A 26403-nucleotide genomic window follows, 5' to 3' on the forward strand; every position below is an offset into this window, starting at 1 on the left:
ATTGTTCAAATGAATCTTATCCAGTTTTTTTCCGTCATGAATAATCCACCTGGGAGGCGTTCTTCCATTGGAATAACATCTAAACCAGAACCGGACCTGGTCTATTATCTGCTAGCTTCTTTTCCCTTTGCTGTGTATTTACTCCAAAGTCCTAATTTTATTAATTTCTCAGGCAGATTCCCTCAGAGCAGTGGTTCTTATCTGGGACTGATTTGACTGTCTCTCCCAAGGGGATATTTGGCAAAGTCTGCAGTCAGGTTTGTTGTCATAACTGGGGGGTTGCTACCGGCATCTGGTGGGTAGAAGCCAGGGATGCTGCTAAACATCTGCAGTGCACAGGGCAGTCCCCACAGCAATGACTTCTCTGGTTCAAACATGTCAGTACTGCCAAGGATAAATCCTGCCCCAGAGGATAGGAAGTACATTCATGCCTCTTAATAATAGGTCACTTTCAAATCACCTAGTAATGGCATCAAGGAGGCAGTGCTCTTCTTCAGAGGCTTGTCTGCGGTCCTGCCAGTTGTTCTATGATCACTTGTTACAGCTGCATCATCTCTAAAAAGTGATTCAGTCACTGGATTTTTTTTAAATAGATTTGGCCTGAATCTTTAAGAGAGAGCCTATGAATGTTTTCCTCAATGGCCCTCTCGGAAGTACTGCGGTTTGCTCCCAGATGCCTCTTGCCTCTCCTGTGATTTCTCTGAGCCCCAGTCACGGGTCAGGAATGGCCTCTCTATTGCTTCTTCAGTAGCACAGTCCTAAAGGGCAGTCAAGAGTGAGCTTATTTTTTCTATCTTGTTTTACCTGTGTAGGCAGGACTTCAATGTCATTCTCCCTTCCTTTTGATAGAATCTGCTGCAGTCGCAGCTTTTCTCCACCCCAAACCTCTTTACTTCCTTTGGTATAATTAACTGATATTTCTTTATATTTATGTTATTCTCCCACTGCTACTGTTCCGATAAGACTGAAATATGCTTTTAAAAGTAGTCTGGTCACTTGTTGATTTCTTGAGCAAATTTAGTTCTTAAAGTTCTAGCATAACCAGAAAAGGCCTTTTAAGGGGGCTTATCAGCGTTTGGATCTATATTAATTTCATTGTCATTTTTCTATCTGAATCCTAGAACGTGGCGTATTCCCTAATAAAGACCTTCATTTTATTTGACCTTTACTGGTGTTTAGCTTTGTGGCTGCAACCATAATATGAGACTCCAAACCTAAATCTGTATAGACCACAGATTATATAACCAGTGACTCTAGCGAAACTCTGAGAATATATAAAGGGGTGTGACTTGTAGAAGGGCCCACAGGCAAACTACAAAAACTTCAGAGATTAGCTCCTACCTCTTCACTCCCTGGCACTGAATCCAGTTTAAAACAATACACAGAAGCTAACAGCACTGCCCACTTATTTCTGACACCAAGTTACACACTAGTCCTTGGTAGCCAACCTTAACTTAAAGTCAAGTCCTGTGATTTAATTGAAAAATACAGTTAAAGCAGCAAAAGATTATTATGTGTATCAATGCCTAAAATGTCTGTGTTGTGAAGTATTACCCCTTTCGAGATAAGGTTTTACGATGACAAAAGATATTTTTTCCCTGTAACCACGTGGTTCTCAAACTAAGCAGCATATAGAGATTACTAGGGGAGGTTTTAAAAAATAATAATGTCTGGGCTTCCCTGGTGGCGCAGTGGTTGAGAGTCCCCCTGCCGATGCAGGGGACCCAGGTTCATGCCCCAGTCTGGGAAGATCCCACATGCTGCAGAGCGGCTGGGCCCGTGAGCCATGGCCGCTGAGCCTGCGCGTCCGGAGCCTGTGCTCTGCAACGGGAGAGGCCACAACAGTGAGAGGCCCACGTACCACAAAAAAGAAAAAGAAAAGTAATAATGTCTGAATTCTACCCCCAGAGATTCCGATGTAAATGGTCTGAGTTATGGCCTGGAGATTGGGAGTTTTAAAAGCTTCCCAGGTGATTCTGAAGGTGAGAATTAACAGCCAAATTTGGAACCATTGCCATAACCTAATCCTTGCTCTGCTGTCACGGGTCAGATCAGGGTCAGCTGCAGGGACTTGCACAGCGCTGGCTTAATGAGGCCCATGCACCTGTGCTTGTAGAGCTAGTGCCTATTAATTATGAATATGAAAAGAGCCATTTGTCTGTGTGCAAGTCACAGTAGTAAGCGGATATGATCCACTAAGATCAAAATCCTTTGTTACCGGTACTTAATAATTCATTAAAGCCTAAAGACACCCATCCTGACAGTCTAGAAACTCCACTACCTGTGTTGTATTGTAGACAAAGTTCCAGCCCTTTTGGTGAAGTCTCAAGGGTTGTGACCATTGCAGCGAATCTGTAGAGTCTGGAAGTGATAATTATTATAACTCTTTCTCTTTCTGAATGGTCAGAGCCAAATAAGGGATAAACAGAGAAGTCAGAAAGATTGAGAGCAAAGTAACAGCTTCATAACCGGTAACACTAAATTTATGACCATTTGAGTGTCCTCATATTTCCTCCATTGAATTCAATGTGCCCAGATAATTATATCTTTAATTAAGATGCCCATAATAATTAAGGACAGGGCTGGACGAGTGCAGGCCTTCCCTCCTCCAAAGCCCCCCTTCGTGCATGGAGATGCAGGAAGCAGATGAAGCCGTGAGTCCTGAGGGGGATAAGGAGTAGAGCTTGCTCAATGTAAAAAAAGTCTTTTTTTTTGCGGTACGCGGGCCTCTCACTGCCGTGGCCTCTCCCATTGCGGAGCACAGGCTCCAGACGCGCAGGCTCAGCGGCCATGGCTCACGGGCCTAGCCACTCTGCGGTATGTGGGATCTTCCCGGACCGGGGCATGAACCCGTGTCCCCTGCATCGGCAGGAGGACTCTCAACCACTGTGCCACCAGGGAAGCCCCCAAAATGTTATATTTTTATAGAGGTATTCTATCTGAATTGAAAAATATATACAGATTATCTCCTATGTACCTAATTCTTACAAGATGCCGCAACGATATGAAAAAATAAAAATAGCTTCAGGATGTTTAAAATCTATCTGGGAAGCCTAGACACAGGCATGAAAAGCGTATTAAGACCAGAGGGCGTGGCTTAGAAAGGGTCAAATGAGGAGTACAGGTGCGAAATGTTTCATGATTCCTTCGGAAGTTGTGCGCGAAAGCTGAGTTGGACCTCAATGGAGAGGATACATATGGGGACATGGAGGGAGAGGAGGAACTCAAGGGCATGCCAACGTATGTACAAACAGGAACAGCTACCTAATTAGCAGGTCCCAGTGCAAAATGAAAAGGTAGGGACTTCTGTTCAAATTATTAAGCATTTCAAGCTGCAACAGCAGAACATTAAGACAAGTGCAGCGCTCTCCAAGTGCAGGGCCTGTGAAGCTGCAGAGGTTACATGCCCATGAAGCTGGTCCCGGTACAAATGAGGTGTCAGTGCCTCCTTGGGGGTGGTCTGTATGCTTGTCTTTTGTTGAGAACTCTTCTCTGGAAATGGTTGAAAGGTGGAGTCCTACCCTCTATTAGGTAGAGAATCTGTTGCATAAGAAGCAGCCTGTGTGAGCCCTCGTGAATGAGAATGAGTTCTCTAGGTGAATAAACACAGGGAGAGGATGCTAAGGCCCACTAAGTTTGGAAAGCGAGAGGTCAAAGTTATACAAGAAGAGACGTACTAGGGAAGAGAACTCCGAAGAAGTTTGAAGCCGAGGATCTTGGGGATCTGAGCCAAAGTGAAGTGGGAAGTCATTAAAGCTTCAGAGTAAGGAGTGAGATGTGAGCATTAGAGGAGCTGAAGAACTGCGCTGGCAGTGAGGTCCTGTGAAGAGGAGGAAGCAGTGTGTGTGGGGCACAAGCAAAGAAACAGAGAAGTGTTTCCGACATGCAGGGTGTGTGAGGCCAGAGCAATAGGTGGAATTACGGATCTTTTCTCGATGAGCAATTTACTCGGTGTGGAGAAATTTAGTTCAAAATAATCTGTGGACAAATATTGGAGAGTGGTAGACTCCGATGGAGAAATGCCTGAAGTGGATGTGTATCAGCTGAAATGATTTTTTTTTTTTTTTTTTGCGGTACGCGGGCCTCTCCCTGTCGTGGCCTCTCCCATTGCGGAGCACAGGCACCGGACGCGCAGGCTCAGCGGCCATGGCTCACGGGCCCAGCCGCTCTGAGGCGTGTGGGATCTTCCCGGACCGGGGCACGAACCCGTGTCCCCTGCATCGGCAGGTGGACTCTCAACCACTGCGCCACCAGGGAAGCCCTGAAATGATTTTTTTAACATCAGCATATTTGTAGAAACACTTTTTTTCAGAGCTTTAAAAATGTAAGTTTTATTGGTGGGATTTATGCTTAGGGAGATAATATTTAATAAGAGAACTTTGAAATTAATGACTTTTGGGTAAACACAATTTTATAAGAGCATGTAAATGAGGTTTCTGTTTATTTTGTGAAGGACTGAAATTTAGTTTGACTTTGAAGAAAGTCTTTAAAAGGTGATATCTGAGATAATCATAAAAATATATTTCATTTTAGTTATTTTGAAGGGTTAAACAGCAAGATGTAAAGAGTAGTACAGATTTTAAATTTAGATAGTTCTGGTTGATCTTCAGAATGTAACTCTCTGTATTAGTTACCCTATTTGTAAAAGAGAAAAATGATAGCCTTCCATTTTGATTTTGGGGTATGTGTGTATGTTTGTGTGTATATGTATGTGTGTGTTTGTTTTGGTTAGGATTAAAGGAAATGGCTTTATATAAAAAGCATAATTCCTAGTATAAAATAGATGCTCAATAAGTGTTTATTCCTTCTTTTTTTCTATATTAATTCTAATCTTCTTATCCTTAATTTTCTTTCTGGATTGTTTTCAAAAGGTTTTCAGTAACCCTTTATATATTACATATATAGATTTAGCTTTTCCACCTTAATAAAATCTTGAAATTTTTAGATTTATAACCGTTGTCAACTCAATAGCCTTCACTGATACTCATCGTAGAGAGTAACCAGAGAACCTCTATTAGGTAAGATTAAAACTACACTTGACCTTTGAACAACAGGGGTTTTGAACTGCATCGGTCCACTTAAACATGGATTTTGTTTTTTTAACATCTTTGTTGGAGTATAATTGCTTTACAATGGTATGTTAGTTTCTGCTTTATAACAGAGTGAATCAGCTATACATATACATAGATCCCCATATCTCCTCCCTCTTGCATCTCCCTCCCACCCTCCCTATCCCACCCCTCTAGGTGGTCACAAAGCACCGAGCTGATCTCCCTGTGCTATGCGGCTGCTTCCCACTAGCTATCTGTTTTACATTTGGTAGTGTATATATGTCCATGCTACTCTCTTACTTCATCCCAGCTTACCCTTCCCCCTCCCCGTGTCCTCAAGTCCATTCTCTACGTCTGCATCTTTATTCCTGCCCTGCCCCTAGGTTCTTTAGAACCATTTTTTTTTTTTTTTTTTAGATTCCATATATATGTGTTAGCATACAGTATTTGTTTTGAACAGGGGTTTTGGACTTCATAGGTCCACTTAAACATGGAGTTTTCTCAATAGTAAATACCCCAGTACAAAATGATCTGTAGTTGGTTGAATTGCGGAGGGTCTAATATCAATTATACATGGATTTTCCACTGTGCATAGGGTCGGTGCTCCTATGTTGTTCAAGCGTCAACTGTATTAGACATTTAAAACAATTCACCATAATTAAATTATAAGAGGTCTTAAAGCTAAACCTGTTCAGTCCTCTCATATATAGATAAATACACCAAGTTCTGGTAAAGGAAAGGGATTTGGAAAAAAAAAGGATTTGGTTAGCAACTGAATTACATTCCTTGGAGGTCTGTGAACTGATGCTCATCACCCTCAGATAGAACCTCACACACAGGGATGAGGTGAGAGGAAAAGGGAGCAGCTCTGTCCTCACTGTCTTTCCAGTTGCAAAATCTGGTGTTGGGGGAAAAAAATTGAGTATTCAATAGACATCAAGTTGAGACACTTAAAATGCTGTGAGAATCACCTTTATATATTTCATTTCTGAATATGGCTGAAACTACGGACACAATGGAGGTATATAATTATCATGTGCGACCTTTATCATTAATAAATGCACTGGGTTCTTTGGTTAATGAAAACTTTTAAAAATGCCTAATTGGGTTATATTTTTCATCTTATAGAATCCTGGTGAAATATTTATTATTTTGCGAGATGAAGTAATTGGTGATTCTGTGGAGGTTGAATTTATGTCAAATAGTAAATGCATTAGAACACGGCCAGCCCTCTGGAATAAGACAGTCTGGTGTATGAAAGCTTTAGGTAAGAAATTTTTTTTATGCTTTAATAAATATAAAACATCATTCTGAGTTTCTTTCAATAAATTTATGGTAAGTGGTTTCAGTTCCCTACAGAAACTAATATTGTTCTGCAGGTGTTTCCTGTGTTTAGCTTTCACATACCCAAGGCTGTTATTATTAAACTGGATTCGCAAAAGCACGAATGTGTAAATTATGAGAACTTAGTTTGTGTACCATGTGGTAAAATGACAGCCAGTAACATCACATACTTTATGTCAGCAGAGAGCACTTTAATGTGTCAGCTGTTAAATATGGAACTAAAATTATTTGCTTTATTGTAACAGGATTAGCAGACTTTTGGATTTTCATTCATGATTTTCTTTTTTCTTCTTTACTTTTTTTGCCATGCAAAAAAAGTATATTTTTTGAGTTTATTTTTGCTTTGGAAAGCATAGTTCTTTTTCACTATTTTATCATCATGGTACCATTTCTATATACAATCTTCCCTCTTTTCCTTATTTAAATTATGAACCTAACCATTTTATTATCCAACTTTGCTTCAGCATGATAAATTGCATTGGATTTAAAATTCCAGATGGAATAGACACACTTGCTGTGATAACTGTACTAAAATCAAAATTTAATATATTAATTTCTGAATGTTTTCATATAAATGTAGGACTACTTGGTTTTTGAATTTATGATGTCCTGTTATAATTAGAGAATAAAATTACCTAACTTTATAAGTGTGAATTTCATAAAATATTTTAAAGTAAAAAGATATTCAATCTTATTATAAATTTGGAAGTATAGTAAAAAATATTTAAAATTAAAGAGTATATCAAATGCATCCTGAGCTCTTTTGTTTTCTTTTTAGACTGTAGCTATAACGAAACCCATTTACAGGGCATTTACAAATCTTTTCTGTTGTGTTGTGTAAAGCATGTGTCCCCTCTATGGATTTCCTTGCACAGCGTAGGTCAGAACTGGATTATAGAAAGGAAAGACTTTACACCAACCATTTATAAACATCTTAGACACTGCTTCCTGTCATGGACAAGGATATGCAGAAGTGAGATGAGAAATAATCCTTTCTGTTTCTTTGCCTTTTCTTCCAAAGCCCCTTACTTCCTTATGCCACATTTTTAAATGATTTAATGAGCAATAATTTCTAACTAATTAGTTTAGAAGTTAAACTAAATCTAGTTAGACTAAATCACTACAGAAAAATCAATATTACAAATTAAGAAGTACTTAGATAATACTTCCCAAATAGCAAATCAAAATGTCAAATAAAATTGTTCACATTAAGATTTTATGTTCAGTTTACCTAGTAGCTAAGAGCAGCGCAAAGAATAAAATGTCAAAGTTCACATGTTTTTCAGAAGAGGAGGAAACTGTAATTCCAAATTTTCCAATATATACCAGGCCATAATATTATCCATGTGGTTGAACAGCAAATTTGTACTAAAAATAAACCAACCAACCAACCATTATTTACCAGTTATGCTAATTAAACCTTTCCAACTCTTTTTTTCAACTGGTGTATTCTCGAAGTTTATGATAGATTATCTTACAAAACGTTGGCTGCTGTGTAACAATATACAATATAGTTCCATGAATAATCATGGGAATAAGTATGGGACATGCCTCAGCAGAAACGGTCTTACTTTCTCTGCCTCAAGGCACAGTTTCTTGAAGTTTTTTGAACCCTAGCAAGAGCTACATTTTACATTATGACCCAGTACATACGTATGAAAACGTAATGAAAACAAAAGTTTTAAAAGCAATACTTAGACTGATGGTTTCAGCCCTGACATGTAAAGAGCTTGGAAGTTGCCACTCCCATTCTTACAACAAGAAAAAGCTGAACAAACTGAAAATCAGTGGCTTTTCTTGAAGTCATTGGAGAACTAAGGTTGTAGGGTAAACAACCATCCCAAAATCTGGAGAGAAAGGTAAATCAAGACTGACATCTGAGATCTGCTTACCTGGAGCAGAAGTCACTGGAGCCGTAAACTGGTAGGAGCACTTCAATGGTAATTCTGATGAATTGCTGGAAGCTGAGTGTGGACTAGCTTGAAAGTAAGAAACTCCCGGGGGCTGTAGTCTTAAGAGGCACCTATAATTTTGTGGAATTTACCACCAGGAACCCCATCAGGTTCACACAGTGAAGATCTGAGAAAGATCCCCTGAAGGGCTCTGCTAGATCAGAAGAAGACTAATGGTGAAATACTCCCAGTATGTTCTCCATAACAGAGGTCTACTTTTCAGGGGAAACCACTTTACCAGAGCCTCATCCCAGCTGAGGAAGGGCATCCATCCTGTTGTAACCCCCTCTAGCCCTCACGTCTCACTTAAGGTGGGGAAGGGAAAGCTATGCCACAGCAGAAACACTTGTGAAGGTCACAGCTGAAAGACACAGGCCCACTAAAAGACTGATTTAATCATAAGATTAGACTGCTTCCCCTTCCCCCAACCTGACCATCACCACAGCAGGGTTCCAGTGTAATGGCAGTGGCTTACAGTTGAAAGTATGCAAGATGCAGAATCTTTCTAAGGAGGAGTACTTAGGGAAGCACAAAGTCAGGAGGGAAGACAAGGACAAGGACAGTAGAGGAATTTGAAGACTCTGGTACCCACAGCTACAGCAAACAGTAAATACAGCCTAACTTCTACACAGATTACTCTCAATACACACTTACCTGTTTCATTTCTTACATCTGATACAGCATGTCTGGTTTTCAACAAAAAAGTTACAAAGCATGCCAAGAAGCCAGGAAAAAACATAGTCTAGAGAGATAAAACACACATCACACCAGACAGATGTGACACAGATGTTGGAATTATTAGACAGGGAATTTTATATAACTATGATTAATATGTTAAGGGCTATAATGAAGAAGTAGACAACATGCAGGAACATTTGGGTAATATAAGTAGAGGGAAAGATATTTTATTTCTTTTCATTTTTTCAGTGTTAGAACCTACTAAGTTGATGTCGTGACGAATTAATGGGTCACAAACCACAGCTGGAGAAACTACTCTTTGGAACTGCACTGCCCAATATGTTAGCCATTGGCCACATCTGGTTATTTAAACTTTGTTATAATTCAATGAAATTTAAAATTCAGTTGCAGTATCCATATTTTAGTTGCTTCATTGGAACATATCCAATGAACATATCTCAGGAAGTTTGATTGGGCAGGACTGACCATACAATAGAGTTCCTTTTGCTCTACACCAATTACGGAGTAAGAGGGAGTGCCCAGTGTGCTCTTCGAGGCTAGTGATCTGTGCAGAATCCGCAGTGTAGTTAAGGAAACACTTAACTGGTGGCCAAGAGGGCTGTTTTTATTCTGTATTGAACCATTTACTGGGTAACTTTAGACAAGTCTCTTGATCTTTCTGTGCCTCAGTTTTCTTATTGATAAAATAGCTTCTCAACTTACATTTTAAGTCCTCCTTTATAGGATGTTTGGAGATGAGGGAGACAATGTATAAGACAACACTGAACATCCAACTGAGGAACAAAGTGTCACTCTGTCCCTCTAGCAAATCCCTTAAACATGAGTGGCTTTTCTGGAATAACTCACATTCAGCTTCTGAATGGGGGGTGATAAACCATTTAAAAACTTCCTTCTCTTCCTTTTGGGGAAAAGAATTGAGGGGACCATCTTTCTCTATAAATACTATACTCCTCGTATTGCCCCCTCTCTCCTCCTAGTCTTCTATTTACATCTCTTGATATAAAATTTGTCCCCTTTCATTCTTGGGCAGTCATGCTTAGGAGCATTCCTAATTCTGTGTCATCTCATGTATAGTCCCTGTACCCAGTGGTGACTTCCAGGACAGGAAATGATCTCAGTCAGTATCTCAGACCATCTAATAATAGTCTATAAAGATTTAAGCCTTTAAAAATTTTTTGTGCTACTTCTTTGAATACCAAATTAAAATGGAGGATCTAACCCTAAAGTGGAAACATACCAGGGACCCTTCCCCACTCTCAGGGTTCTTTGGAAGAATGTTGATGCCTCAGGTTCAGGAGATGGCCTCCATCTGTCAGTCTCTTTCCAGTCTAGGAAAACTGCTCATGTGACTTCATTTCTGATCACCTGGCTCGTGGCTCAATCAGTCACATTACTTAAAATGTGGTTTGCTCTCTGTAAATGTTCTCTTGTGCTATACCCAGAGCTTCCTGTACTGAATCTAGCTGGTGTTGAGGGCTGGTCTGGCAACTTCACAGTACTGTCCCAGATGCAGGCTTATTTCTAGTCATCATTCCATAGTCCCTAGGGTGTGGTCATAATCATCATGGAACAAGATGACCTCTAAGCCTCTTGCTATCACACCCTATATTCCAAGCAATGTGATGAAGCAAGGTGTGCTGGAACCATTGCATTTCAGGTTGCAAAATGCAGTTCTACACATCTCTTCCCTACTTCACATTCAGTGATATTCCCTTGTGCACTAGTATTCTTGGGCTGCCATAATAAAATACCACAGACTGGATGGTGGCCACCTTCTTCCTCTGTCCTCACATGGCCTTTTCTCTGTGCACATGCACTTCTGGTGTCTCTTCTCATAAATCCTTATTAGATAAGGGCCCCATCATTATGACCTCAATTTAACCTTAATTACCTCCTTAAAGGCCTTATCTCCAGATACAGTCATATTGGGGGTTAAGGCTTCAGCATATGAATTTGGGGGAAACAAAATTCTGTCCGTAACACCTTGGTAGCTTGAAATTGGCCATGGTGGGAATATTTATACCACAGAAGTTGGCAAAACTATGTGTAGAAAAAAAAGCATCAGTGCTTTTTTTTTTTCTTTCTGAGAGTCCATTTATCAGCACACCACTGGGATAAAGAAATGGAGAGGGCCTCATTAAACTAAAAAGGTCTCTGTAAGACATATCTGCTGATATTTCATTAGTCAGAACTTAATCCCAAGGTCATATATAGCTGAAAGGAAGAATAGAAAATCTGGTCTTTTTAGTTGATCAGCAACGTGCCTAGCAAGAAATAAAATCAGAATTCTGTTTCTAAAAGGAAGACATCGGGGTAGGCAACTAGCATTTTCTGTTAGAGAAGGGTACCCCTCTAAGACCAACTAGAATTCTTTACTTCTTTGGAGACCTCCTCTTAACCATTATAAATAAGTGTGTATGTGTGTGTGTTAATAGACTTTCAGCATTGAGGTATATCAAATACTCTGAGGTCTTCTTCTTATAGTTCTCAGAACTCAAAATCTTCTCTACTCAACCCAACATTTTGCCATACTAATATACTTTTTTTTTTTGTTTTTTTTTTTTTTTGCGGTATGCGGGCCTCTCACTGTTGTGGCCCCTCGTGCTGTAGAGCACAGGCTCTGGACGCGCAGGCCCAGTGGCCAAGGCTCACGGGCCCAGCCGCTCCGCGGCACGTGGGATCCTCCCAGACTGGGGCACGAACCCGTGTCCCCTGCATCGGCAGCCAGACTCCCAACCACTGCGCCACCAGGGAAGCCCATACTAATATACTTTTTAAATGTGTGTCTCTTTTGAGCTTGGTAACAATTCAAAGAAAAACAAAATTATGTTAAAGTACAATTATGCTGACCAGGATATCAGGAATAAATAAGTTTATTCTCATGTTAACTTTTAAAGAAATTAGAATATTTTAAGTATCCTATATCAAAGAAGTCCCAAGCAAATATTCTCACCATATATCTTTCATGATTTATCACCTGACTTTCTTTCAGAAGGTTAACATCCCATCATAAAACTCCTAATCTCTTTTCTGATAAACAAAGTCAATATTTTCTTTCAAAATCATCTTTATGAAATCTACTGAAATTGACTTCATTTCACTCCAGTAACTCCAGAACCCCCTTTACTATGTGCACACAGCTGTAGCTGATGAGGTGTACTTTACAACTTTCAGTTTTTTTGAGATTTCTCTTACATTCTCTATTGGATGAATACTTACTTTTGGAAGAGAGAACTTTTCTACATATATTTTCTTTATAATACAGGTTAAGTGTCTAGTCAAGCAATATGAGAGGAGGAAATTTTAGCTTCTTGATCTAGTTAAATATAAGATTGTTATGTTGGCTTTAAATTTTCCTGAGCAATATTATAAGAGGTCCTTTATCCTCTTCAGAAGATAAAGTAAAATTAATGCTTAAACCTTAAGAACTTTTAAATATTCAACATTTCATCAGGTGGTTTCATCAGGTGGCTTGCACTTAATGGCTTATTCCAAACCCCAGATGTTTGCATGACAATTTTCCAGGAGAATTTGGAAATATCTCTGTGACAAAGAGTGAAAGTTTTTAAAGTGTGTTCTGTGAATGAATTTAAAGAGCTAAATTTTGTTTAATTTTGTTACAATAAAACACAACCTTTCCATTGAAGTGATTATTTAGTGTTATTCTTTCATAGAGAGCACGCACAACAGTCTCAGGTAACTTTAACTTTCTTGATGTGTTACAGCAAAATTTACAATGGGGTGTATCAGTCACCTTGAACAACTAATTCACAAAAAGGATGAATGGATGGGGTAAATAGTACTTAAATAACAGGGCATTAAACCTTGCCTTCCCAAGGGTTTTTCATTGTTATCAATTGAATAAAAGTTCTGTAATTTCAATCAACTCTACTCTTTCCAAACAATTCTAAGAAACTTTCCTGTAATTAATGGGAACTTTCTTCCTCAGATTAATAACAAATACTTAACTTTTAATGAATGACTTTACTGTTGTAAATTCAAAGTATTATGTAGATATGATTATAGATTACTCCAAAAAAATGGAGGTTAGAAGATAAGGAGAAAAGATTTAGTGTTTTGCTTTTATTATAATTTTAACATATGTTTTAATCCTTTAAGTTTTTTTTAAACAATGAAGTGCAAAATTACATATTCTATTTTGTGGTTTCTAACTACTAAGGATAAAAAAAGAAAACAATTAAGTGTTAAAAGCTAGTAAAATTGTTATGAATTCTTAAAGCCTGACTTCATATTCTCTAAGAGATATAATACTGTGGTACATGCATTTATAGACTCAGTTCCTAACTCTCTCTTTGTGTTTTATAAGATTTTCCTGCTGGCTCTGTCAATGTCAATGTCTACTGTGATGGAATCATTAAGGCCACAGCAGAGATTAAATACTATTCAACCCCAAAGGCAATGAAATGCCTATTGGGAGCGGCAGGTCCAGGAGATGGTGTATACCAGGTAAGTCGATCTTTCCCTGAAGTCGACAATAAACTAAAGAGCTAATGTGGAATAAACGAATGCATACTTTGGTATAAAGTCTGAATGTTGGTTGAATAAGAATGAATTACTGATCATTAGGAAAAGAAGAAATTGACCTATGTGATGCAGAGATGTAGATAAATTAGTTTGTGTAAGTCAAGTCATCCCAGATCATGTCATTGGGAGACAGGTTATCCATTACAAAATAGCTGTTGTCACGGGCTCATTTTCAAGCTGTCGCAGACCAGATAAAGACAGACAGAAGGATTAAAGAGAACTCTTAAACAGTGAATTTCCTCTTTATCCAGATGTGGGCAAATACAAGATGAAAGAAGGTTTGAGGTTAAGGACTCAGAAAAAAACAAGAATACCACCAAAAAGGAAGTGTGTGGTGTTAATCTAGAAATTGTTATTTTCATGAGGAAATTTCCAAGCTCAGTGTATGTTTTTATTAGTTTCATTTATCATTGTTGTCTGACAGTGAAAGTTATTCCTTTAAATTAACAACATTTATTTGGAATTCCAGAAATGCTAAACTTTTCTGGGAACTCTGCAAAGTGGCATTGCAGGTTTTTTTCTCTAGTGTGACAAAGTAGTACTCAGCAAGGATGACTTGGTGAGAAGTTTCTAGTCCTCTCAAAGGCCCTTAGTTTGGACATTCTCCAGTGAGTGACAGATGATGTGAGTGCCCTGCCCTAAGGGACTCACGGACTTAGAATGTAAAAAGTGCATTTTGATTGACTGTAAGCCATTAGTTTAATTTCTGAATTCTGTTTTATTTTTTGTTACCTGACCTACTTTCAGTGGAGAGAAAGCTTGCTTAATGTGGAACTTCTTCATGTGCTTATTACATCAGATTTTCAGAGTGAAATAAATGTCATTTCTTTTAATAGCTGCTTGATAATTAGAATTATAACTTTGCTTAATTGCCTTAGTTTTTCTGTGGGCAGAGGAGGAGACCAGAGGAGAGGCAAAGAAAGAGGTAGTTGAATTGAACATGCGATCTTCAGATTTACCACAAAACACTCCATAAGACTTGTAACAAAGCCATCAATAATAGGATGTTGACAGGTTGTCATGAAGCCTTACTGTTTAAACCAGTTGGGAATTGGAGGCTTTGTTATTTATTTTGTGTGACACATTTTTCTATTAGAGTTCTCCTTTATGAATGATACATTTTAGAACAATGGAACAGGTAAAAATGTCTTAGAGAAGGACAGGGAGTAAAATACCATTTGTCAAACTGAGGAGTCTGAGGACATTTGACAAAATATCTATATTGTAACTGCAAAGCAAGAATAAAAGTAACAGCTTGAAATACAGATCGTTTCATTTTCCTGTGACACGTCTACCTTATCCTCTACTTAAAAAACTTTATTCACTACATAAAGACTAATAACAGCATTATATTGCATTATCAGTATTCAGTCAGCATAGAAGTAAAGTAGTCCCCAAAACACATTTTTGTGTTGGTTTTGCCTTTGGGGAGGAAAAAAACTTTGTTTATAGTGAAAATTAAATGTAATTTTTGACTCAAACAGTTTTTCAGAATGTTGTAATATGCAAGTTATGATTTCTTCTACAGCTTTGAGTGAATAAAAAGTTTTCTGAGTAGTTTTTAGGTAACTAGAAAATGCTCTGTTTCATTTTTACCCTCAGTGTCAGAAATGAGAGGTGAGGAATGGTTTCTCCCCTCCACTGAGCCTTGGTGCCTATAGTGAAAGGAAGATTGTTGGACAGTCACAGGTTAATTCAGACTTTTACTCTCAGGAAAGAGGCACTTTAAACCTGAGGTTTGAGTATGGAGAGGTAGAATTATTCTAAGTTGGTGACAGCAGACCACAGCTTGGTAAGATGCATTAAGAGATTTGGTTTAATATATACAATTTAAGATGGGTTTAGAGGTTTTGCAATTGTCATGAGGGGACCTACACATATTGTGGAATTAGATTAAACAAATTCTGAGTCTGAGATCTCAGACCCGGCAGAGCTACACCATCACAATCCTGACACATGGAAAAGGCTGCAATTCACTCAGTCTCCATCACATCTTGGACTAGGTATGACACGGGGTTCGTCTCATCCACTGGCATCTGGACCCCATGAGGTATCCCTATCTTGAATTTACCAAGATGGTGAAAATTGGACTCCACTCTTGATTAAAAAGAAGGATCTGGGCTTCCCTGGTGATGCAGTGGTTGAGAGTCCACCTGCCGATTCAGGGGACGCGGGTTCGTGCCCTGGTCTGGGAAGATCCCACCGGAGCCTGTGCCCTGCAACGGGAGAGGCCACAACAGTGAGAGGCCCGCGTACCGCAAAAAAAAAAAAAAGAAGGATCTGCAGGGACACAAAGGAACCTTGTTGTATTTTAGGGTTACTTGCCCTCAACGGTGGTGTCCCAGCCCACCGTGTGCTTCTCCTTGTTGACATTTGGTTGTTCCTTTGAGATTTGGCTTTGCTCTCGTGTACATTACATTTTAAAAGTTGTGTAAAAAGCTGTGCTTTTCCTCTCCAGCATACAACACTGCAGCAATTGTTTCCTTCATGTACTTCTCCTACTACTTTAATTGGGCTATTTGGATATGTTGCACGTAGTCCGCTGAACATCTCTATTCAAAGAACAGTGTGTGTTGTAATTTTATTCACCATAGTTATTGTGTATTTGTCAGGACATATACCAGCAGATTTTTTTTTTTTTTTTTTTTTTTTTTTGCGGTACGCGGGGCTCTCACTGTTGTGGCCTGTCCCGTTGCAGAGCACAGGCTCCGGACGCCCAGGCTCAGCGGCCATGGCTCACAGGCCCAGCCGCTCCGCAGCATGTGGGATCTTCCCGGACCGGGGCACGAACCCGTGTCCCCTGCATCAGCAGGCGGACTCTCAACCACTGCACCACCAGGGAAGCCCTCTTAGTTTATTTTTAATGATGTCTATTAGGTTTTAGAAGATTTTACCTAAACCAGCTTAATTATCTAACTGCTTCCTAAATTATTTCGTCTTTTTTGGATAGATACTAAATCCTAGCTCATAGCCTCAAAAAGGTAGAATTTCCAGAGCCTCATCTAGAACAGTGAATTCAAATGAAAAAATACATAGCCCAATTTGGGAAGATATTAGAATTCAAGTACTAGTGTTAGAAAAACTAGTAACTCCTGTTTGACTGAGATAATTAAAACCTTTGAGACTTCCATCTTATTTACAAAAGAGTCTAGGGGCAACAATAAAGTTAACTTTGTATAGGAAAAACTAGATACAATATAAAAACCAAATTAGGTCAGAATGCTAAAAGAACATAGCAATTATTGATCAAAGCATTAGGATCCTATTTATTAAAAGAGTTTTTGAAATGGTACCAAATAATTTTTATTAGTTGTGTTTTGTATTAGTAAAAAGGTATATTGTGTTGCATGTATTTGTCATCTTGCATATTTTACTTTATACCTGTTGAAATCTTATTTTCACCTTCATGTTAGGTGCACATCATTGCCAGCTTTCACTAAATTGTATGAATTATTCGATCTTTGCTTTACCGCCTGCGAATATTTAATACACTGTGAAACCAGTTGGGGTTGGGGTGAGGGAAGGTATGAACTAAGGTAACTCTCACATCATGAGGAATCTCCCAGTTTTTTATTAGTTCCCTTAAAGGTTAGTTTCTTCATTAAGTTAAAGCTCAGGCATTAGAGGTTATCTCCCTAAAAGAGTTCTTCAGAAGATTCTTCCTACTGAGAGATACTGGGAACTCCCCAGCCTTTCAGCAGTTTTTTTTCAGGTCCTTGCTGCGCTCTAAAGGTTGATGGACACGCAAAGCTTCAGGGTCATAAATCTTTTCCAACACTGCCTCCCTACCATAGCATGCCTCCTTGTCTCCTTAACTCTCTCCATGGTTCCTATGTTCTAGCCATCCAGGACTGTTCCTTCTTTTATCAGTAGAACATGTTAAGCCATTTACTCCCTGCTGCCCCGTCTAGAAGGCATGGGCATTGTGTTTTTCATCTTTGCGTACCCAGTTTCTTCACATAGTTATCGTTCCCGATATATACGACCCAACTGATAATTATTGCATAAAAAATGGGAAAACAGTGATTGCTGGTTTTTTTTCCAGTGCTATTTGAAAAAATAAGTGAAAAACTATAGTATAGGTATATAAATAAGAGAGAAATGAAAACTGTCCTTTTAAAATACACTTATTTATTTATAAAATTGAATAACTGAATCTGATGCTTATGAAAGTAAGGAGGAACTCTCAGAGGTTCATGATACTAGAAAAATGAAGAATTTGTGCTATAACTTGATTCTTCATACCCTACCTCATGAACTCCATGTTCAGTCATGAACTCCATGTTAATATACTTCATTACCAACTTTTCACAGCTGTAAAGAGCTGTTAAAGGTAAGATCCAGACTTACCTTTCTTTAGAATATTAAAGAAATGTTTATTACTCAGATATGCTTAAGATCTTACCTCTCTTTCAAAAGGCTGTTTATCATCTTTCCTTTTTCTTACTGGAAAGTGACAATGCAGCATAAGAGAAATAGTTCTGGATAGGGCAGGAACAGGAGTTGGGTTCTTTCATTGATTTAGCAGCCACTTCATGAGAGCCCACTTTCCTTAGTGCTAAAGGAATTTCCTCATGTGAACAATGAAGAAGCTAGAGGATATAATCTCCAAGGTCATTTCCAACTCAAGTATTCCATAATTGTAAGCCAAGAGAAAAAAATTACTTAGATTAGGAATTAATGACCATTCTTGTTGAGAGGACTGACTTGCAAATACATGGGCTCTCCATGTAGCCTTTATTTCCATTTTATTTTGCTTACTCTTAATTCTTCCCCCAGAGAAGAAGAAAGTGATTTGAGTTTCATGTACCTTTGATTGGTTTTTTAACTTGTTTTATATTTCTGATCAAAGATTTATAATCAGACAAAAAACAGTCTAATAAAATGCAATCTAGAGATTTATTTCTGGATTCATTTTTCATATTGCTTGTGCTCCTAATTAGATTGGACCAATAAGAATAAGGCAAATCTATTGAAGCTTTATTTTACTGATAAAACAAGCAACATTTCCTTTGTGCTATGTCTCCTTTATGCTAGGTCAAGCAACAGTTAACGATGCCTGATTGGGATAGTTCAGACTTAATGATTATACTCACCACAGTTACAAATCATTGAATCAAACAGGAACACACAACGTAGTACACTCATCCATTTATTTAGAGAAAAACAAATAAATTAGTTAACTTTAACAGCAGATATAACAGCTATTATGAGAAAAAAAATAAATATTTCTGAGTGCAGAAATAGCCATTAACTTAGCCACTGACATAACTATACTGTTGTTTCTCTACAATTCTTATCTTATAAGCCATCTCAGTCCATTTTCATAGTTATTGGTCCCATATGTTTTCATTTATGTTTAGCTACTGCTTAGAGTGTATTTTATTAATGATTTCTTGTTCTTCCAAACTGAAGCATCTCTCTTGCTCCTTACATTTCCCTCTCTTCCTGTCCCTGGGGCTGGCTTTGACTGCCCTTTGCGGAGGATGTCTGTGTGCTGGTGTGAGTGCTACATATAACCACCCCCATCCAAGAGCAGCCTTGTGCTTTTACTATCCAGTTCTTTAGAGCATCCAGATCTTCAACCATAAGGAATATTTTTAAACAATCCTGAAAACAAAGCACAAAACACAGTTAACAATGCTCACTCATAAGAAGGTAGGAACAAACCCCAAATCATCAATAACCCTTTGGAAATTAGAAAACTAAAAAACCTTGTGGCAAAATGTGTTTGTTTGCATTTTCTAAAAGTCATTATGCATTCTTGTGGGTCTCTTTACTAAATAGTATCAACAATAAGATAAAGAAATAAAGTGGAATATAATTTGGGAAGTCTAAATTGTGTTTAGCATTCATGAAATATGCTTCTACACTAAACTGTATCAAGACAAAGGAAATGAAGTAAAGTAAATCTTTGACAAGTAAAATTCAACTTCTGAGAATTTATTATTTTTTTCCAGAGATCAGCCATTTAGTGTCATTAACCTTATTAAATAGCAACACACAAACAAATATATGTCAATTATGCTCAAGTCCCTTCCAGCAAATCCAATGAACAATTTTTCATTCAATTTAACTTGACTTTTCAGCCACAATTAACGCCATTGACCAAACTCACTTTTTTGATATAATCTTTTTTCTTAGCTTCTAGGAAGACATATGTTCCTGGTTTTCTTCCTACATCCTTCACCTTTCCTTTTCAATATCCTTTGCAATCTCTTCTTTCTAGATCTAGAAAATAAAAATTTAAATGTATTCAGTTTTGATTCTTAGATACCCTTCTTTTTTTGATAGACATTTCCTCTGCAGGTTATCTCATTGACCTATGAGGTATACTCAAAATGTGGATTTCCTTTAAGCCCATCTCTCACTGTTCTCTAACTCATGAAATGCATCATCATCAATCTAGTTTAAAAGCCAGAAACACAAGTGTCTCCTCATACCTTGTACTCTCTCGCCCTATAAATTCAATCCATTACTAAGCCATATCAGTTTTACTTACTAAATATTGCTCACTTCTCTCCATATCTCTCCAGTTCTGACACTTTAGTCTACATTTTCCTCTTGCCTATACTGCTAGGCTAGCCTCCTAACTGGTCCCCTACTGTAGGTTTTTGCACACACCCTAAAGTCCCTGGTCTGTGAGGTTATTTTAAAAAGAAAGACCTCAGCATGTAATTCTCCTGCTCAAATACTTCAACAGATTCCAATTGTTGTATGGATTAAAAATCTTTAACATGAACAATATGGCCTTGCTGTCACTGTCCCCCCTCTTTCTCCATCCAGCTTAATCTTAATCCTCTGCCTCACCTCTGCATTCCAGGAACGCTGGTCTGCTTTACTTCCTGAACTTTTCCTTCCTAATCTCCTACACCAGGGCCTTTATATGTGCTCCTCTCTCTAACTGAAACACTCTTCCTGTCCGCCTTCCCTAGCACTATCTTCATCTAATTAATTCTAACTCCAAGTTTTAACCCAGCATCTCTACCTCAGTGGAGCCTGCCCTGATCCATACTTCTCCCTGCATATCTCTTTGTAATACCAATCACATTCTAATTTGACATCTCTGTGTGTGATATTTCTCAAATTACCTCTCATTATCTGCCTCTCATTAGACTCCAAGGTCAATAAGGGCAGAGATGCTATCTATTTAGTTCCCCATTTCATGTCCAGAACCAAGAACACTGCCAGACACATTGGCTGCTCAATACGTATTTTGTTGGGTGAAAGTATATCACACATTAAGTTTCCCACCCAACCTCAAGTGATCCATCTGTCAGAGACCCTTGTTCCAACAGCCACTGGCTTCCTGATAACATAGGCACAGCCCTTTTGGAGAAGGTTATTGAGCTATTGCATAAAGCAGTGCTGCTTTTGACTGAAGTAGAAAGAGCTGGGCAAAGAAGGGAAGGACAACAAAGGAAAAAAAAACAAATATAAAACGATGAGACTATTTCTGTTGTCTGTCTTGGAAACTAGCATCTAAAACAACCCAAAAGAATAATTTCCAAAAATTTTCAAAAAATCATTGCATCATTTAGAGAAGGCTTCTTTGAAAGATATTTCTTTGAATATGCTAGTACACTATTTGTTTTAAAACTGCCTTAATTTATTACATATTAGCAGTAAGTTGTTACAAAATAGGTGTTAGAGGGAGGTAAGGGTAAGAAAAGACATAGTTCTTATGGTTGCTCTATCTAATGCCTGCCATAGAAAAGCTTTGCTTTTTGTTTGTTTCTTTCTTTGTTTCATCATTAATGTCATTAAATATCTCCATTAAAGAATCTGTTCAAGTTTAGTCATTAAATTTTTGAGACTTTTTGACATTTTTTGAGGGGGGTGCGGGTGGGGTCCAGTTGAAAATTTCAGCACAGTCAAGCTTCAGTCAGTGGTCTAGAAGAGTGTTTTTTTTTTTTTTAACTTTTATCAATTGCCTTTGCATAATTATGATGTTTATGCATTTTGCATTGTTGATGGAGATGGCAGAAATTGCTAATTGTTCCCTAGTGTTTCTTTTTCCTTTCTTACATGGCGATATAACTTTTATCTGGGCACGTGTCCACCCAGGTAATTATTGCACTTTCTGACTCCCTTGCAGCTAGGTGTAGTCATATAACTAACTAATAGCCAATGGCATGTCAGTGGAAGTGATTTGTACAAATTTCTGATCATGTCCTTAAAAGAAGGGCGCAGTCATGCTCTCCCCCTCACTAACTTTTTCCTTTGTCTGGCTGCAGTGCTAACAAGGGAATGATGGATGAACCATCCAGAACCATGAAAATGGTATTACTAGTAAAACAAAATAGAGCCTGGATCCTGTGATCAGGGAGCCATGACATCAGCCCTGAACTGCCTCATTCCAGATTTTTATGTTAAAGAGAAATGGGCATCTATCTTTCTTAAGCCTCTGGCATTTTGCGTCCCTGTATTACAATATAAAACCTACATTCTAACTAGTTTTAAAGATGTGTTACTTAATTTAAAAAATTAGAAAGAAAAAACAAACTAAATTATTTGTTCAGTCCATTCAAAGGCTAGTTTGGGGAGTGATTCTCCTCATGAATAGATATGCACTTTTCTAAATCACAATGATTACATTTCGTGAGTTATATCTGAGGGCTCACATCAAAGTATTCCAAGAAAAGGGAATTAAGATTTACTGGAGAGTTTACATATTTACTCATTTAAACTCCTAAGTAATTCTGTCAGGTAAGTATTATTAAGGTCCCCAGCTAATGATTCCTGAGCAGGCATGTCAACACAGGTTTCTCAGATCTCAAAACATATTTTCTTCCTGTTATAATTACTTTCAAGTATAATTATACTTGAAATTATAGTTACTATAACTATAGTTATAGTATACTATATATAGTATAGTATACTATATATTATAGTATACTATATATAGTATACTATATATACTATATATTATAGTATACTATATATAGTATACTATACTATATATAGTATACTATATATAGTATAGTATACTATATATTATAGTATACTATAATTATAGTTACTATAAATTATAATTACTATAATTACTTTCAAGTTATTTAAAAAGATTCTACAACTCTATGAACACCTAATCAATAATAAATATAAACTATTTGAAGGAAGTGTAAAATTGCATTGCTTTATATTCTTACATTTATTTTTGCAAATGTAGTCACAGACATGTTGAAATTCTAAGAACTGACTCACTCAAAACTTAGAAAAATTAATTTGACAAAGGAAAATATCCCTTTTATCTTAGCCCAATTTACTTACTTAGATTATTCTTTTACATTAACTGCTTGGAGTTGAATACTCATAAAGTAAAAAAGAAAGGCTTTTTATAACCCTAGAAAGTATTTGCTCTGCTCTCTGACCTATCATTCTCTTTACAAGCTGTAGGAGAAAATTGTGTTTAAGATAGGTTATGTAAACTATATATAAAATTCTCCTTTAAATGGCTATTTTGGCTCACTTTCATAGCACACATTATGAACAATGGAACAAATGAAGTTATTTTCTTATTTTTCTTTTACTGGTGAAACTTAAACAAGGATAGCAATTCATTATAATAAGAAAACCAAGATGTTTTTAGCTCAGCCATTGGCTTTACTTTTAGATACCTGAAGGTAAAGAGTAAAATGCTATTTGATGGATTTTTGTCTCCTATTACAAACATTTCACAACCCTCCTGTGGTTATTTCACTGAAATCACTTCTCTTGTTAATCAAGATTCTTTACTATTATTGTATTTCTCCACCAGATTAAAAAAATAACTTAGTATTCTGTGGTCATCCCTATAGGTTTCTTCACCCAACATCAATATTTAAAAGCCCTTTTCCTTGCCTCACTCTACTATTGAAGCTGAGAAAGCCAGATTCTCACAACATTTTTAACCACCCATGCAGCTAGAGATGGTCATGTGAGACAGTTTTAGACAATGAGACCAAGGGAACATCTTTAGAGCTGTGGCTCACAATAGCCACCTTCCCCATTTTCCCTCCATCTATGCCCCTTTTCTCCCTCTTTTGGCTAAATATGAATATGATGTTTGGAACTACAGTGTCCATTTTGAAACCATGGGACCACAATTTATTCTTTATTTTACTTAAATTCTATTTCAGATTTTATTCTTTCCTCCATGACTGGAATGTAGTATTGTGAAACGTAGTGTGTTTAGAATGTGAAGCCATAAGTTAAAAATCTACTTATTAGCTCTGCAATTTTGGCTGTAACTGATTTTTTGTACCGTGATTATAACATCTAAAAAAATAGGCATTTAAAAAATCTACCATTCAGGAATGTTATAGGAGATAAACTATATAAAACCTAATACATTATAAGTGCTTAACATGTGATAGTTATTATTATTACTTAAGATTCTTTGAGTCTATTTCATTGTATACATTTATCCTACACCTAAGATATACACCCTTTCATATCACTCCATGCATCTTAAATATCTCCCAACTGCTTACATTACAGTGCTCTAAAATCCTTTTAAGGACAGTCTCTCAATGCTGTCATGCTCAAAAGGTGTCCACACCCCTCATCCAAGAAAGAGCAAATAAAACTTTGAAGGAGTGCTCTTATGTAAACAGCTATTCACCTCAAGGAATTCAGCTTTGTGTAATGAATATCTTCTGTTTTTTTCTGGTTTGTTTGTATTTAATTAAACTTTTAATTACTAGAAATTTTAGATTCACATGTATTTGTGAAACTTGTAGAAATAATAGAGAGAGATCGTGCATTTGGTAGTACGTTTGTACAAGGAATTTGTCCATTTCATCTGTGTCGAATTTATGTGTTTGGAGTTGTTCATAGTACTCCTTTATTATCCTTTTGATGTGTGCAGAGTCTCTAGTGGTATCTCTTATTTCATTCATGATATTTGTCATTTGTATGTTCTCTCCTTTTTCTTTGTCAGTCTTTCTGGACGTTTGTCAATTTTATTGATCTTTCAAAAAAATCAACTCTTTGTTACATTGATTTTTTTCTATTATTTTCAAGTTAATTGATTTCTACACTGTATTTATTATTTTCTTCTTTCTGCTTGCTTAGAATTTATTGTAATATTTTTCTAGATTCTTGAAATGCAAGCCTAGATAATTGGTTTGAGAATTTTTTCTCTTTTTTAATATATGTATTTTGTGCTATAAAATTTTCTCTCAGCCCTGCTTTAGCTGTGTTTCACAAATTTTTATATGTTATATTTCACTTTCATTGAGTTTAATCTACTTTTTCATTTCCTTTGAGATTTATTCTTTGATTCTGGATTATTTAGAAGTATTGTTTGCCTTCCAAATGTTTGGAGACATTCCCATTATCTTTATGTTATGGATTTCTACTTTGATTTCATGTGGTCAGAAAACATTTATGATTTAAATTATTTTAAATTTGTTGAGATTTGTTTATATCCCAGGAGATGCTCTATCATCCTTTATGTTCCACAGGCACTTGGAGAGAATGCCTATTCTGCTATTGTTGGATGGAATGTTCTAAAAATGTTGTTTAGTTCCTTGTTGGTTAGATCATCAGATGATAGTGTATTGAGTTTGTCTATATTCGTGCTAATTTTCTGTCCATTTGTTCTATCCATTTTTGAAAGATATATTTATGTCTCCAACTGTAGTTATAAATTTGTCTATTTCTCCTATCAGTTCTGTCAGTTTTTACCTCACATATTTTTGCAGCTTTGGTGCATACACATTTAGGATTATTATGTCTTCTTGGTGGATTTATCCTTTTATCAGTATGTAATGTCTCTTTCTGTTTTTGGTAATCTTCTTTGCTACAATGTTTACTTTACCTAAAATTAATATAGCTACTCATGCTTTCCTTTGTAATGATTCCATGATATATATTTTTTTATCCTTTCACAGTATCTGTCCATACTGGTGATTTGAAGTAAGTTTCTTAAAGAGTGCGTGTAACTAGATCATGTTTTTAGTCCACTCTACAAATCACTGTCTTAATTGGTATGTTTAGACCATTTACATTTAATGTAATAATTGGTATGTTAGGGCTTTAGTCTGCCATTTTACTTTTTGGTTTTAGTTTGCTCTCTGCTTTTTATTTATCTAGGGTTTTTCTTGTCTTACTGTGTTTTACTTAAAATTTTTTTTAAGATTTCTATTTTGATTTATCTCTTGTGTTTTGAGTACATCTCTTTGCACGTCTCTTTTAGTGGTTGCTCTAGACAGTGTTATATATTCATAACTTATCACAGTCTACCTATATTGAAATCTCATCTCCCTTTCTTTCCCTCTACCCGTACCCCATTTATGATATATAAATGCCTTAGATATTCCATCTACATACATTTAGAACCACATCAGACAGTATTCTAGTTTTTGCTTCAAACACCAAACATAATTTAGAAAACTCAAGAGGAGAAGGAAAGCCTATTGTATTTACCTATTTTTTTAATTTACTGTGTTCTTTCTTCCTTACCCCTGTTCCATGATTCTTTTTTTTTTATCATACCCTTACTGTTTAGAGAACTTGTTTATTCCTTGTTTTAGGGTATATTTGCTGGCAACAAATTTCTTAAGTTTTCCTTCATCTGAGAATGTCCTAATTTCCCCTTCATTACTGAAGGATGTTTTTGCTAGGCATAAGACTTTTGGTTGAGTGTTCTTTTTCTTTTAGCACTTGACAAATACTGTGCCTCTTCTTTCCTACATCTATGGTTACTACTGTGTTTCTAATTGTTTTTACCTTGTAAGTAAGGTTTTTGTTTCTCTCTCCCTTATTTCAAATTTTTTTCTTTGTCCTTAATTGTTGAAGTAACTTATGATGTCTCTCAGCATGTG

General features: G+C 37.0%; 1 protein-coding gene across 1 annotated transcript in view; it reads left to right on the top strand.

The window, feature by feature from the left end:
• BANK1 (B cell scaffold protein with ankyrin repeats 1) overlaps positions 1-26403 on the top strand; it is a gene marked incomplete at its 5' end in the record, with an annotated part of 276016 nt that overhangs the window by 49949 nt on the left and 199664 nt on the right. Inside the window, 2 exons of the mRNA XM_082653833.1 lie at positions 6180-6318; positions 13374-13513. Coding sequence (XP_082509959.1) covers positions 6180-6318; positions 13374-13513 — 279 coding nt within the window. The remainder of the gene's footprint in view (positions 1-6179; positions 6319-13373; positions 13514-26403) is intronic.

This window comes from Grampus griseus, assembly GCF_964374135.1.
Source record: "Grampus griseus genome assembly, chromosome: 4".
In the NCBI taxonomy this organism is placed as follows: Eukaryota; Metazoa; Chordata; class Mammalia; order Artiodactyla; family Delphinidae; genus Grampus; species Grampus griseus.